The sequence below is a fragment of the Carcharodon carcharias genome, chromosome 7, assembly GCF_017639515.1.
Source record: "Carcharodon carcharias isolate sCarCar2 chromosome 7, sCarCar2.pri, whole genome shotgun sequence".
NCBI classification, from domain to species: domain Eukaryota; kingdom Metazoa; phylum Chordata; class Chondrichthyes; order Lamniformes; family Lamnidae; genus Carcharodon; species Carcharodon carcharias.
This window is the reverse complement of record NC_054473.1, coordinates 127,434,854-127,451,567: the sequence shown is the minus strand read 5'-3', so window position 1 is coordinate 127,451,567 and position 16,714 is coordinate 127,434,854. Positions and strand designations below refer to the sequence as shown.

The following is a 16,714-nucleotide window of genomic DNA, read 5'->3' as shown; positions in this document are numbered from 1 at the left end:
AATACTTTCAATACAAACATACCCATTTCCAGGCGTCCATCACAAAACCTGATTTGGGTGAAACCTGGTGGTCAAAATCTATATTTGAAATTACTTTCCATGTTCTTGTGAAATCCTGACATTTAGGGTCAGAAAGTCACGGCAGTAGACAATAACTGTGGGTAGTTCTGAAATACAAAATGACTGATGCTTTTAAATCAAGGCTCAGGAATAGAAAGGATGCTGGCCCCCATTTATTCAATATAGTTGGTCAGTTGTGTGATTTTTGATGAATTCAATCCAAATATGTCACCCCTCCCAATTTTCCAATTATGTTGCAATGTCTGACTCCTGGAGATGAATCTGATTCAATCTCTTGGGTTAGAGCATGGTTTTACTCTCAATGCCAACAAATTTCTTAGCAACCTCTAAATCATGTGTGCTTCAAAGATTTGATCAGGCAGTTCTTTTGAAAAGCATGCTGAATATATTAGCAGCAATTATAATTGTCAGAAGTGTGAATTATCAGAGAAATTTGTCATTTACACTGTCTTGCCAAGAAACTTAAGTGTAAATCACTGCTCAAGCTGCGTAAAGATGCTTAACAGCAATACCCTAAAGCACCAAACAAGGAAGGACAGCAATACCAATTAAGAGACATTCACAAATTAGGCATGTTGCATCCTCAAAATTTGGGGGAGGGTGAAAGAATAGAAGGGAAGTAGACAATTAGACGAAACAAATAACATATCAATGTAGGATCAGTTCTAAATTGGGACATCATCCTCAATCCTCAACAAACCCGTGAGGACAGCAAAAGGAAATAAACACTTTCTCAATTAATGTATTGATCAAGTTCAATACAATATTTTTTAAACATCGCCTCAGTGCAGCACCTACTATGCTGTCATTTGCACTGTAGTTATTTTATATTTTAACTTGTATAAGATTCATGTTTTTCACAACTTATATATATTTAAAAACTCTATTTTCAATTATTCTTTTCATTCCTTTTAGATCTCATGCTGAGTGCTATTCTTCAGCTAAAGCATAGCCAAGTGATCCACTATCAAGTCACTGCAAATGCCACTTTTCTTGAGCTGACTGCTCAGTTCAAAGGTGGCAGCCCAAGATAACTTCCCTGTCAACTTTCACTTTCCATTTATTCCTGGAAAGTAAGTTCAAGAACTTGGTATAGGGAACTAAGATATCAACATGATCACTTTAAAACACCAGCATGTGAAAGGAATCAGGCTAAATCTGTTGCCTAGAACATTGCAAAATATTCATCAGTGCGTATGTTTAACAAATAAACCTAAATATAGAGATGAATTGTGTACATGACCAGCAGATTGAATATCTGGCCTATGACGTGCTGAAAAGAAGCAGAGCACTGCCTACATTTTTTGACAATCTCAACAAAGAAGCCCTCACTGTACCAACAAAATATTTCAAATTTTCACAACGTGCAAGATTCACATTCACTGGTAATGTGACATTAGAATTCATACGAACGGTTAAGTAAAACTAACTATGACAAAGGTAAATCTGAACCCACCTTCCAGAAACAACAGCGCTGACATCTAAACAGCCATTCCACTATTAATTCAATGGATATATAAGGCTTTATCCATCTGACTGAAACTGAGAGGGAGGGGTGGCTGGATGTGGCAGCAGTGAAAATCACCGAACTTAGTTACTGCACTAGAACCTCCAGGATCCTGCCAACCTCAATTTTAACCTGTTCTCCCAAGCAGGGGGAAAGGACACCTGCTGAAGCTGGCGGGGTGCTTCTTTACATATGCATATCTGATTCCAAAGACATAATTGGGATCAGACCAAAATTTGAACTCAGGCTTTGCTGCTTTACTAACTTGGAATTGAAGCAGATCAGCCCCAGGAGAAACCAAGAGATGCACTATTGGATAGTTTAATGCCTCAGTGCCCTTAGCTCCCCTCATCCCCATCGAAATACAAAAATGCTATGACACACCCTTGAACTTGATCCTGTTATCTATCTTGTAACAGCAGGTGGCCTCTGGGGCATGTGTTTCTGCCACCTGCTGACAGTTCTGGGTGGCAGGATCCTTAAAATTGGTTTGGCCTCATTCCGCTGCAGATATGCAGGAAATAACTCACCAGAGCTTATGCCAGTTAAGGTCCAGGCCATGGGTGGATTGAATATTTTTGCTCACAGTGGTGACTCTGACAGCTGAATTTGGGCTGTGTAGTCTAGGCATGTGCTATACACCGAATTACCCCACCTTGCACAGCTTATAGATCTGATTCTTTGTTTTGCCTACCTTATCTGGACAAAAACGTCTGTCCACAATAGTCTGTCCTTTCATCATTTTCCCCAAAGCCTAAACTTTTCAAAAGTTAAAAGATCTAGTTCACTAAACCTACAGCAATAACTAAGGAATTTGAAATTCTGGATCATTCTAATGGATGGCCTTTGAATTTTCCTCAGGTCTTATCATCCAGGACACAAAAATTGGATCCCATATTCTAAATGAGGCCTTCAGAACACCATGGGATTAATTTTAACTTCCAAAGAACAATGTTAATGGTGCAGTAATGGTCTCAAAATGGGATTGATAGACTTCCCACCCCATCAGTGCTGACACTTTAGGAGATGCCTATGCCTGGGTGGCTGAAGAAGCATCTGCCTGTTTGAAGGCCGTATAAATAAGCAAATCAGAAAAGCACCCATATGCTCTGCTTGTGGGAGATACTTGGTCAGATTTTGCTTAGTTTGAGGAAATGTTGTTATATTGGTTGTAACAAACCAAGGGAGATTGCAGTGTGATGTATGGAGCAAAGGACAACAGGTGCAATTGTTGCAACTTTTCCATGTGATTTCAATGTACTCAGGACATGAGTGCATTACCAACTTAAGAATTTTTATATATTATAGATAAAGCACAAAAATTTAATATAAAGTAAAAATCAACACCAGAATTTTTTTCAGGGATTTTGCTGATTGATACAGTAGCTTTGGCAAAAGATCGGTGGAAACTCTATTTACGCGCATAAACAGCTGACTAGGAGAACACCCACCATTCCTCAAAACTCCTAAATAAATTAACCTCAAAACATCATTAAACAGTTGATGTTCATAAATCAGGCTGGAATTTTTGCCACTGGCTCAATTCCTGCTCTCCTGTTCTACCAGTGAATCCTTAGCCTGACCACAAAGGCAAAACACTCAAAAGACCCTGTCCAATAAGTTAACACCCAAAATACAAGTTTATCAAATCCAAAGGGAATCTTAATCACCACTGAACTGTTGAAATTGATAACTTATTCAATGTTCACCATAACTTAAAGCCAAATATGATAAAAGTCCATTGCCAATTAACTTAATTAGTCAACCAAAGTAATTTATACGTACATAAGCAACATTGCAAAAGCTCTGGAACTCTCCCTGTGTGCTTTGCAATGCATCCAGTGAATCCTCCAATTCATTTCTCCTCTCCAGTTGCTTCTCTCCAACCTGCTCTATCCAGCTACTCACCTGGAAAAGGACCATATTATGCAACATCACAGAGGAAGCCATACATACAGAAACCAGACCTATATTTGTAAACAAACTCATGTACATTCAATAAGTATGGTAAATATGAAATTATGGCACGAAAAATGTAGTGTTGGAATCTAGTCCTTCAATTTTTCAGCAGATCAAAACCCAAGGTGAAAACAACTCCAATTTATCACAAGGAATATTTATATTTTATGATCATTTGAAAATAAAAGCTTTTCAGTTGATACAGTAGTAATTTTAAGCTGTTTGGTGTTGATAGATTTTTTATTTCAAATATAGCGTAGTATAAGGTAATAAAAATGCTATACATTTGGAGAGGGTGGTTACTCTCAAGGCCAATAACTTAGGCTTCACAGCTAGAAAGTAGATGCCAACAGGTGATCTTACAGTAAGATAAAAGCAAAAAACTGCGGATGCTGGAAATCCAAAACAAAAATAAAAATACCTGGAAAAACTCAGCAGGTCTGGCAGCATCTGCGGAGAGGAACACAGTTAACGTTTCGAGTCCGTATGACTCTTCAAACGAACTAAGTAAAAATAGAAAAGACGAGAAATTTAAGCTGGTTTGGGGGGAGGGGGGGGGGTGGTGGTGGGACAGGTAGAGCTGGATAGTGGGCCAGTGATAGATGGAGATAGCCAAAAGATGTCATAGACAAAAGGACAGAGGTGTTGAAGGTGGCGATATTATCTAAGGAATGTGCTAATTAAGGGTAGACAACAGGACAAGCAAGGTACAGATAGCCCTAGTGGGGATGGGGTGAGGTGAAGGGAAGGGATCGAAATAGGCTAAAAGGTAGAGATAAAACAATGGATACATTTAAAAATAATGGAAATAGGTGGGAAAAGAAAAATCTATATAAATTATTGGAAGAAAAAAGGGATCAGAAAGGGGTGGGGATGGAGGAGAGAGTTCATGATCTAAAATTGTTGAACTCAATATTCAGTCCAGAAGGCTGTAAAGTGCCTAGTCGGAAGATGAAGTGCTGTTCCTCCAGTTTGCGGTGAGCTTCTCTGGAACAATGCCGCAGGCCAAGGACGGACATGTGGGCATGAGAGCAGGGTGCAGTGTTGAAATGGCAAGCAACAAAGAGGTCTGGGTCATGCTTGCGGACAGACTGAAGAGGATGGAGGTGTAGAGGGATTGGACGTCCATGGTGAAGAGGAGGCGGTTGGGGCTAGGTCCTTCCACAGCTTCCAACCTCATAGTCTCCCAACTTTGGACGGCCCGCTTCTATCTCCTACCCAAAATCCACAAACAGGACTGTCCCGGCAGACCTGTTCTTGCCCACGGAACTCATTTCTTGCTATCTTGAATCCATTCTCTCTCCCCTTGTCCAGCAACTTCCCACCTACATCTGTGATTCCTCTGACACCCTACATCATATCAACAATTTCCAGTTCCCTGGCCCCAAACGCTTCCTCTTCACCATGGACGTCCAATCCCTCTACACTTCCATCCCCCACCGGGATGGTCTGGTGGCTCTCCGCTTCTTCCTCGAACAGAGGCCCGAACAATCCTCCACTACTCTCCTCCGTCTGGCTGAACTTGTTCTCTCACTGAACAATTTCTCCTTAAAATCCTCTCACTTTCTCCAAATAAAAGGTGTGGCTATGGGTACCCGCATGGGCCCCAGTTATACCTGTCTCTTTATGGGGTATGTGGATTACTACTTGTTCCAGTCCTACTCTGGCCCCCTCCCACAACTCTTTCTCTGGTACTTCGATGATTGCTTCAGTGCCGCTTCATGCTCTCATCTGGACCTGGTAAAATATATTAATTTTGCTTCCAATTTCCACCCCTCCATCATTTTCACACGGTCCATCTCGGACACTTCCCTTCCCTTCCTTGACCTCTCTGTCTCAATTTCTGGTGATAGACTGTCCACCAATATTCATTACAAGCCTACTGACTCCCACAGCTACCTCGACTACAGCTCCTCACACCCAGCTTCCTGTAAGGACTCCGTCCCATTCTCTCAGTTCCTTTGCCTCCGTTGCATCTGTTCTGATGATGCCACTTTCAAAAACAGTTCCTCTGACATGTCTTCCTTTTTCCTTAACCAAGGTTTTCCACCCACGGTGGTTGACAGGGCCCTCAACCGTGTCCGGCCCATCTCCCGCGCATCCGCCCTCACACCTTCCTCTCCCTCCCAGAAACATGATAGAGTCCCCCTTATCCTCACTTATCACCCCACCAGCCTCCGCATTCAAAGGATCATCCTCCACCATTTCTGCCAACTCCAGCATGATGCCACCACCAAACACATCTTCCCTTCACCCACCCGGCGGCATTCCGCAGAAATCGTTCCCTCCGGGACACCCTGGTCCGTTTCTCCATCACCCCCTACACCTCAACCCCCTCCCACGGCACCTTCTCATGCAACGCAAAAGGCACAACACCTGCCCCTTTACTCCCCGTCTCCTCACGATCCAAGGGCCCAAACACTCATTTCAAGTGAAGCAGCATTTCACTTGCACTTCCCTCAATTTAGTCTACTGCATTCGTTGCTCCCAATGCGGTTTCCTCTACATTGGAGAGACCAAACGCAGACTGGGTGACCGCTTTGCGGAACGCCTTCAGTCTGTCTGCAAGTATGACCCAGACCTCCCTGTCGCTTGCCGTTTCAACACTCCATCCTGCTCTCATGCCCGTCCTTGGCCTGCTGCATTGTTCCAGTGAAGCTCAACGCAATCTGGAGGAACAGCACCTCATTTTCCGATTAGGCACTTTACAGCCTTCCGGACTGAATATTAAGTTCAACAATTTTAGATCATGAACTCTCTCCTCCATCCCCACCCCCTTTCTGATCCCCCTTTTTTTCCCAATAATTTATATAGATTTTTCTTTTCCCACCTATTTCCTTTATTTTTAAATGTATTTCCATCCATTGTTTTATCTTTTAGCCTATTTCGATCCCTTCCCTTCACCCCACCCCACCCCACCAGGGCTATCTGTACCTTGCTTGTCCTGCTTTCTACCCTTAATTAGCACATTCCTTAGATAATATCACCAACTTCAAAACCTCTTTGTCCTTTTATCTATGATATTTTTTGGCTATCTCCACCTATCACTGGCCCTCTATCCAGCTCTACCTGTCCCATCAGCCCCCCACCCCACCCCTTAAACCAGCTTATATTTCACCTCTTTTCTATTTTTATTTAGTTCTGTTGAAGAGTTATATGGACTCGAAACATTAACTGTGTCCCTCTCCGCAGATGCTGCCAGATCTGCTGAGTTTTTCCAGGTATTTTTATTTTTGTTGAGGTGATCTTACAGGGTATGTAAGGTAGTAAACAAGGAGGGTAAATGACTCAGTTGGCTAGATGGCTAGCATGTGGTTCAGAATAATGCCAACAGAGCGAGTTCGATTCCCATTCTGGCTGAGGTGCTTGGGGCCTGCCTCCTTGTCCCACACCTAAGAGTGGAAAGGCAATGGCAAACCACCATTGACAAAAACTGCTTAGGAAAACAGCTCAGGATGAAGCATCAACAGACAATGAGCCAGCGACCTCCCTTCCAGCAGAGTACTCACACAAATTTAAAATAATAAAAGGTAAATTTAGGATGAAGTTCAGGGAGTTGTTAATCACACAATAAGTAACTCAGACACAAAACGGACCCGAGTAGTGGAAGCAAAATCCTGGATTTTTTAAGAATCAATGGGATACTGAAATGGAAGAACTTTTGGGTCTTTCTGTATGGAGTCCTTCAAACATGGGTTATCTTGTGAATTATTTAAAAACAACACAAATATCTCACTTCCAAATTTGTGTTTTTTTTTTGCTACTGCTTGTGCAAACTGCCCAAATCAAACTGATTTGCTCTCTAGCTTATTAGAATGTCAGACTGACATGCAGGAAGCCAACCGAATGGAGCAATTCTGGGTGTAAAGTTCAAATTAAAGGGATGTGCACATTTAACAGAGCTTGCCTATATATGGGGACAAATACTAATGACAGCTTTATGAAGGTTATATCTGCATCCCTTATCTTTAGGAAGCGAATATCTGACCCATGCCACGGAATTGAGCAAGATGGGAGCGAGTAGTAGTTCTACTAGGAATAAGGATGTCATAAGTGGAGGAGAGGAACGGTTAAGCAGATCAACAGCTGCAGAAGTTTTATGGTGAAAGGAAAGCCAAAGGTTAGGCACTTGAGAGATTTTGTTTACTTTATTTACAGGATGAGAGCATTGCTGGCTAGGCCAGTATTTATTGCCCCTCCCTAATTGCTCTTGAGAAGGTGGTGGTGAGCTGCCTTCTTGAACTGCTGCAGTCCATGTGGTGCAGGTATGCCCACAGTGCATTTAAGCAGGGAGTTCCAGGATTTTGACCTATCAACAGTGAAGGAACGGCAATATAGTTCCAAGCCAGGATGGTGAGTGGCTTGGAGGGGAACTTCCAGGTGGTGGTGTTCCCTTGTGTCTGCTGCCTTTGTCCTTCTAGATGGTAATGGTCGTGGGTTTGGAAGGTGCTGTCTAGGCCGCTTTGGTGAGTTCCTGCAGGCATCTAGTACATAGTATACAGTGCTTTATTCTTTGTCGGTGGTAGAGGGAGTGACTGTTTGTGCAAGGGGTGCCAATCAAGCGGATTGCTTGTCCTGGGTGGTGTTGAGCTTCTTGAGTGTTGTTGGAGCTGCACTCATCCAGGCAAGTGGGGAGTATTCCATCACACTCCTAACTTGTGCCTTGTGGATGGCAGACAGGCTTTGGGGAGTCAGGAGATGAGTTACTCGCTATAGAATTCCTAGCCTCTGACCTGCTCTTGCAGCCACAGTATTTATATGGCTAGTCCAGTTCAGTTTCTGATCAATGGTAATCCCTCAGGATGTTGACAGTGGGGAATTCAGCGATGATAACGCCATCGATTGTCAAGGAGTAATGGTTAGATTCTCTCTTGTTGGAGATGGTCACTGTCTGGCACTTGTGTGCACGAATGTTACTTGTCAGCCCAAGCCTGTATGTTGTCCAGGCCTTGTTGCATTTGGACATTGGCTGCTTCAGTATCTGAGGAGTTGTGAATGGTGCTGAACATTTCTAACCATATGATGTAAGGAAAGTAATTGATGAAGCAGCTGAAGATGATGGGGCCGAGGACACTGCCCTGGGAAACTCCTGCAGTAATGTCCTGGAACTGAGATGATTGACCTCCAACCACCACAACCATCTTCCTTTGTGCGAGGTATGACTCTATTCAGTGGACAGTTTGCCCCTTGATTCCCATTGACTCCAGTTTTGCTAGGGCTCCTTGATGCCACAATCGGTCAAATGCTGCCTTGATGTCAAGGGCGGTCACTCTCATCTCACATCTGGAGTTCAGTTCTTTTGTCCATGTTTGGACAAAGGTTGTAATGAGATTGGTTGTGAATGAGTTCTAGGAAATTTTTTCCATGGATGGGGGAAGAAGAAATTGGGATTGGAAGGAGGCAGGAGAATAATAATAGAGGCAACAACTATTTTCTGAAGACTTGATTAAACAAAATCCATTCAGCAGGCATACACTTAATGGCAGGATGTGACATGTGGAATTTCCCAGGGCCTCAATCTTTCACTTATTAAGGACTTGGATGAAGGAATGGAGCGGTACTTCTAAGTTTACAGATGACAAGAAATTAGGAGGAATATTTAGTAGCACAGATTGGGGCAGGAAGTTGCAAACGAACACAGGTGGATTAAGTGAGTGGGCGAAGCTATGGCAAATGGAATGAAGTGTGATCAAGCATGAGGTTATCCACTTTGGAACTAAGAACGATACATTTAGAAAATGCTCTGATTTGAGAAACTAGGAGCTACAGAGGCCAGAGCTTTAGACGTCTGTGCACACAAATCATTCAAAGTTAGTAAATGGATACAAAAACAAAAAGAAAAGCTAATGGAATATCGGCCCTTATCTCAAGGGGAGTGGAATACAATCGGGAAGAAGTTACGCTGCAGCTCTATGGAGCTTTGGTCAGACCCCATCTTGGTTATTATGTTCAGTTTTGCACACAGCACCTCAGGAAGGATATATTGGTCTTGAAGCAGTGCAGACTAGCTAGAATGATACTGGGGTTTAGAGGGTTAAACAATGTGGCTCGTTTTTCAATGAATATAGAAGGTGGAGGTGAGAACTGATTGAGATGTCTAATATGTTAAAAGGGAATTAAAGTAAAAATGGAAAAACTATTTCCTCTGGTAAACAAATCAACAACATCTGATATTTATATAGCATAAGAAAGCATCCCAAGGTGCTTCACAGGAACATAATAAAACAAAAGCAAAGAGAAATGATATTAAAATTAGAGTCAGTTAATTAAGAAGCGAAATCAGAATGCACTTTTTCCATAAAGTGTATAAATCTGGAACTTTCTTTACTAAAATGTTATCATTGCTAGTGCAATTGGAGCTTTCAAGGCCAAGGGAGGTCAAATTTTGTTCAGGATATGGAGCAGAAGCAGGCAGATGGAGTTGAGATACAGATCACCCATGATCTAGTTCAATGGTACAGCAGGCTCAAGGGGCTGAATGGCTCACTCCTGTTCCTAATGTCTGTTAGACTAATGTCTTGATATAGCAAAACCTTTTGCCAGGTCAATTCAACGTATCAAGACTCCTTTGTGAATTGACCATGAATTCATGTGAATCACATTCTTTCAATGGCTGTGCTAATCTCTTACCTCCTTAAACTCTCTTTCATGTGTTTTGAACTCCTTCAGAAACTCTAGTTCTTGAATGCATTTATTCGATAACATAACCAGCTGATGGATTCCCTCATCCACTTTGTTATATAATTCTGTGACAGTTTCCATTGTATCTCTGCAAGAAAACAATAATAACAATCAGCATTAAATTGGTCATTTTCCCTGGAGGAAAGAACAATTTGTCTCTTCCTCCCAGTTCAGTTTCTTACTGTAACTCTTTTTCTCTGTCTTTCTACTTATATTGCACTATCTTTCTCTATGGGGGTGTTGCTCATTTCTCTTTTGGACCAAATTCTTGAAGGCTGATGGAAGCAGGACCAGAGTTAGGCAGACCTGGAACTTCCTGGCTGCATGATTCCACCCCTGACCCATTTTCCAAAAGGCCAGATTGAGGCATGGAACTCACCCTCAAGCAACGGGTAGCCAATAGAGGGTCCCTCTCCATCACCAACTGGAATTTTCTATTTGGCAGGTGGGCCCCCAGCAGTGGCTGAAACCACATGGCAGCAGACCGGGGGTTTGGGGGGGGGGGGGGGGCGTGCAGAGAGAAGAGGGCAATGCTTCAATGGGCTTTTCAAACATCTCCCTGCCCATACTGCAATGATCACAGCTGCATCCACAGGCCTCTTTTTGGTTTTTTTTTTTAGAAAGCATTCAGAGACCGCCTTAAGGTGGAGTTTCTCTTTCTCCTACATGTTCCCCTCCAACGTTGGGGCTGCGTTGGGGTTGTGTCATTGCTGGAGGACCTCCTTTTAAGAATATAAGAACTAGGAGCAGGAGTAGGCAATTCAGCCCCTCGAGCCTGCCCCGCCATTCAATACAATCATGGCTGATCTCATTTCGGCCTCAACTCCAATTTCCCGGCCTCTCCCCATAACCTTTCAACCCATTACTAATTAAAAATCTGTCTATAAGACTATAAGCCCTTCAGCCTTTGGAGTGCCCTGTTGTCCTTAATTGGGAAGCAGCATACCCCTTGGCCATTAATTGGCCCGTCACTGAAAAATCATTTTAGGGGTCTAGTACTTCCAATGTGGCGCGGGATCAAGGCACACAAGATCTCCGGACATTGAAGGAAAATCCAGCAGTGTGTGTCTGACTCTTTTGCTCATTAACTTCATTGCTCCCCAGAAGTCTTTTCTTCCCCCTGTCTCCTGCCTGTTTTGCATATTTCCCAATGCCTCTAAATGGCTCTCACTGTTGCTTTACTGGCGTACTCAATTTTCCATGTCTTAGCTCAGTGTATGTTGCAAGATGGCAGCAGTTCAGTGACGGGTACAAGAATCAAGTGAAGAAAGGTTATACAAGATCTGAAGCAACATATGATGGTGCTAGCTGGTGGCTGAGGCCTGAAGAGAGAGATGAACCTGAAACCTCAGGCTATTCCCTTTGGTTAGAGAAAGCAGGAGACTTGGAGTGAATGGGCGTTCTGGGTTTTGGAATTGAGCGGGTGACGAGAGGCTAGGCAGCAAGAGGGTATGGTCAACCCAGAGACTAGAAGCACTTGGAAGATCAGGATTGTATACTGAAACATTCTTGGGGAAGGCTGAGATCTAGTGGCAAGATCCAGGCCCAGGAGGAGGAAAAAGCATTCAAGGATGTGGATGTGCCGCAATCAGAGATCCCAAAACAGGCCTTGAGAGCCACTGCTCTAATGCTTGCAGGGCATGCTAAGAAGAAATAGTAGGCAAGTCTCATATCAATAACTGAAGCTTCAAGTGGATAGTGTAAAGAAAGCCTGAAACCATAGAAAAATAGACCGGTTTAATAGTGTGGAATAATTAAAGTTATGAGCAACTTTAATAAATTGCTCCCATCCCAAAAATGATTAAACAGTTTAAATTTACTTTTAGGGGTTTATAAGAGTGCAAAACCAAGATTTCCACTAAAATTTGTTAATCTCCCTCTCCCCACCATTGCCCCCACAACAAAAATGTAATTGGTTGCATCTGTGATAGTTGATTGCTATTCATTAGCTTCTCTTTTATCTGAAGATTTGGTGATTTTATTTGGGCAAAAATTTTCATGAAGCCACCTAATGAAGTGATTTTGTTCATATGCATAAAAAATGGAATAGTCCAAAATATAATTTATTCCCTGGACACAATCAAATGCTTCTATTATAGGAAGATCCTAACGCTAATCAAACTATTGCGTTCCAAGAAGGGAATTACACCACTGACGTCAGTGGAATAAAGTATCAGCACTAGTTTTCCAGCATTCGCCTTGTTAAAAATGGCATTTGCATGTGTAGCAATGGTCAAGTAAGAGAAGGAACTTGTTTTTTCAGGATCACATGCATCGTCCTGTTGCTGAAGTCAAGGGTGCTCATGAGAGTTTGCTGCCCTGGCTCTCCTGTCACAGAAGAGCCTGGAGAATGCTTTAAAAATTTTATCCACAAACTACTCTCCAAGGAACCTTTGACCTAAAGGAATGCATCAATTCAATACAGCACAGCAGACAAAGAGTGGTGTTAATTGGTGACTGAAGTCACACTAAAACATCCTTTGCATAGAATGACAATCTATAACGTCAGCAAGTATCTGTTATCCTGGACTCAGGGAATCCTAATTTTTAAAACCAACCCCATAAATGTACCAGGGGGCCTCTTTAAGTGAGTTTGTGCAGCTAGCTAGTAGTCATGTAGGCCAGGAAGATCCCAGGTTCTACTGATAATCTTTATTGAGGATGTCAGAGAACTGGATAAGTATCTAAAGAGGAAAAAAATGCAGGACTAGGGGGAAGGAGCAGGAGAATGGGACTAGCAAGTTTCTCTTGCAGAGAGCTGGAACAGGCACAAAAGGGCCTCTTTCTGTGCTGTAATCATTCTAGGATACACTGAACTATTTAAACTAGCTGACACTTATTAGCCATAAAATTTCCTACTTAACAAAGTGACTAAATTTCAAAAAGTACTTCATTGGCTGTACAGTGCTTTGAGACATCCAGTAGTTGTGAAAAGCGCTATATAAATATATAAGTTTTTCCCCCTTTTTATCTTTTCAATCCTGGCTAGGGGTATACTTCATGGAAAATTGGAAGAGGGGAAATGGAACATAAAGCAATTACACACCAAGAACTATGAAACAAAGGATTATTTTTTTTCGGGCAACCCAATCCATGTTACCTAAATAAAGCTTTATTTGTTTCGAGGGCTTAGAATTATTCAAGTCAATCTAGTTACTTAAACATTTCTACCATTAAAGTTTTAATTAAATCTTTAGATCACAGGGTATGTCTCAGGACATATAAATGAACTATTATAAATAAATGATTTAAAATATCTTTCTAACAAGGAACAAATCATTTCTGTAGACGACACACTGTTAGCAGGTTGCAGAGATTTTTTTACTGAGTGATGTTCTCATATATTTCATCTTTGGGAGAAACTCTAAAAGCAGCATTTGTATTCATTTTAATGATGACTTGGTAACCAATTGCAGTAAAATGCACTGAAGTATATTGTTTAATAAGGCGTTTTAACTCACCATCAGAATATCGCATAAAAGATAAAATCTGAAAACACTTCCAATACTAATACAGACTGAAAAGGTTGAACTTATCAAGTCCAATCATCCTAGATTCCTATTTTTAAATCTACCACATAACATCCACATAGTCTGACCTTGTTAACTTCTTGAAGTACGTACATTTAAAGTAGCCAGTCTACACACTATAATGATTATCCTTCATGCTCAACCTTACATGACTCATGAACTGCAGTCTCCAGTGTGCAAGTCATGTGTGAATCTCTAATCAGCTGTGGCAAAGTGCTTATTTGTAGCATCTTTCCTGGAAAACCTCCCATGGTTCAAAATATAGGTTTTAATATGCATGAGTCATAAGCTGATAGAAAGTGTGACACTGTCAAAATTTGCTTGGTAGGAATGATAAATGTATAATTTCTATTACAAGTGTTTTGAAAATCATTTTTTTTCACATTTGTTCTCTTGTGCCTACTGACCAGCAGTTCATTTCTTAAAATGTGTTCTGAACAGCTGTGATCATCATTTACTTCTTCACAGATACTACTCCAGACATCTGGGCTCCGATCATATTTCTGCTGTGGCGTCTCCTTTCAGCTCATGGAGATTCAGAATGGCCAACAGCTGTCACTACAAGCCATGCTGCAGCTTACAATAGCTCCTAAGTTTATCTCAATGTTTGCTGTCTAAGATCCTTTACAGGCACTGTTTGTGAACGCATCTTACAATCAAATACTATTGTAAGCAGATGGCCACTCTGCAAAGTAAAAATACTACACTTCACACTAGAACACCAGGCTCATTTACAGCTTTTATCCAACACTCTCCTTTACTGTCTAATTCCAAATTATTAAGATAATATGCTAGCTGGAAGGAGAAAAAAGACCTGCTTTCCCTGCCATTTACATAAAACTATTTGTTGCAGGAATGGAACTAATAATGCCCTTAGTGAGAAAAGGGTTATTTTCAAGCTGTAACTAATATTTATTTAACAGCTTTAATTCTGAAAGAAATGTACCAGTCGATCTCGAAAATAACACAAAGTAGCAAAATACTAATCAGCAGGAGGCAAAGTTTGGCTTGAATAAAACAGTAGCAATTGATTAAGAACTTGACTTGTTTATTTTTCTCATCCTTTTTGCAACTCTTTCCAACCCACTAAACCAGACTGGTTCAGGAAGTCATAGATGGCTCCTCACTGTTTTCAACTCAAACAGCTGAAATTATGTGCCTGTCTTGGGTTTTCCCTTAAACAGATGCCTTGCTCAGCAGCATGTTGGAACAAACTTAACTTTCATTGAATTGAATTTGACTGTAGTAGCAATCATATTGAAATGTTTTCCAACTTCACTATCAAATAAGTACCTTTAAGTGGAACTGCACAGTTCTGTAAAAGAATGATACATACATATTTACTCCGCAGAACAGTATGAAAGTTACCTTCCTCACTCTTGCTATTACTAATTTTGTTAAAATTCAGTTAGTAGGCCTGTAGACAGGAACCCTAAATTACAGGATGGCATACAACAACTTGCATTTATATATTTAACACAGTAAAATGTTCAAAGGAATCGCACAGGGTTATCAAAATTTGATAATAGGGAGATTCTCTTGTGCCACATTAGCTACATAGAAATGGGGAAGATTATAGGGTGATCTAAGTGAGGTGTTTAAGATTATTAAAGGATTTGTTTGATAAGGTAGATAGAGAGAAGCTAGTTCTTCAGTGAAAAAGTCAAGCAACGGAGTATAACCTGTGAATTAGAACTAAGCAATTCAGCAGCGATGTCAGGAATCACTTCTTCACACAAAGGGTAACAGAAATTTGGAACACTTTCAAAACTAATACAGATGGACCTAGAATTTCTGATCTCTGGATGGTCTTACCAAGATCCGCGAAGGACCCCTCAGAAGTCCCCATACACCGACTGAGTGGAATTTGCCCGGGGAGTTTGGACTTCCAATGGGCAATTCCCCTGCATCTGGAACCCTTTAAAACTCTGAGTCGGAAACATCGGATGATTCCGACTCACTCACCAGAATAGTTAACGTAAACATTTTAAAAAATAAAATCATACCTTCAAGATAAAGTCAGCAGTGCATGAGAATCTCATCGCATCCGGTTCACGTTTGTTTAAAGGTGGCAGCATCAATCTGCTTTATGCAATTGTGTGTAAGGTCAATGATTTTCCTTGCTTAATTCAACAGCCCAAGGGAGGGGAGGAGGAGAATGGCAGCTTGTATGGAGGCTTGGGACCGGCAAGGGTGAGTGAGTGGTGAGGGGTGGGGGTGGTGGTGTAGAGTGGGGTCAGGATTAGGAAGAGTGTAGTGAGAAGGGCCTGGCATCCTGGATGTGGTAGGGACACTCAGTCAGTCATGGTAAGAAAATAAGAGGTCTAAAGGGCATTGTCAGTACTGTCCAAATGTGGGTCCATCTCAGGGCGTTGGCTGGCAGAGTCCTTATTGGACTTTGACTTATCTCCGCTGAGAGTGATCTCAGACAATGTCCTTAACAATGCATAGAAGGGAGGGCCAGCTGAGGCTGCAAGTTCAGCCATGTCACACAGTGGTAAGTAGTGGATACTACCATGAGCATTCAATAAAGAGTGACCAAAAAAAAAACATTGATTGGAGAGGTTGGGACTGTTTTCCTTGGAGAAGACCTGGTAGAGGTATTCAAGGTCCTTAGGGTAATGGTCAGGGTAAATAGTGAGAAACTGTTCCCATTCAAGAGCACATCAAGAACCAGAGGGCACCACAGAAGGAATAAAACAGTAAAAACTGGGAAATAAGAATACTGGTCCAAACTGGTCTTGTATATCTTAAGATGGAACATCAGTAAAAGTGGGAAGTAAGAGTACTGATCCGAACTGTTCTTTTCAAAATAATGGACAAAAGGTGTATAAGTGATGTGAAGAAAAAAAAATTTCACCCAGAGGGTGGTTGGAGTCTGGAACAAACTTTCTGAAAGGGTGGTAGAGGCAGGTTCGATTGAGGTATTCAAAAGGGAATTGGATTCCTATCTGAA

General features: G+C 41.6%; 1 protein-coding gene across 5 annotated transcripts in view; it reads right to left on the bottom strand.

The window, feature by feature from the left end:
- The window catches only part of plekhg4 (pleckstrin homology domain containing, family G (with RhoGef domain) member 4), a 279,951-nt gene that overhangs the window by 95,399 nt on the left and 167,838 nt on the right, over positions 1-16,714 (bottom strand). For 4 of the 5 annotated variants that reach the window (XM_041191344.1, XM_041191340.1, XM_041191341.1 and 1 more), the window contains exons 11-13: positions 10,178-10,316; positions 3,374-3,496; positions 23-64 (exon numbers count right to left, since the gene is read on the bottom strand). In XM_041191344.1, the coding sequence (XP_041047278.1) occupies positions 23-64; positions 3,374-3,496; positions 10,178-10,316 (304 nt within the window). The remainder of the gene's footprint in view (positions 1-22; positions 65-3,373; positions 3,497-10,177; positions 10,317-16,714) is intronic. The other variant, XM_041191342.1, reaches the window with a different exon arrangement.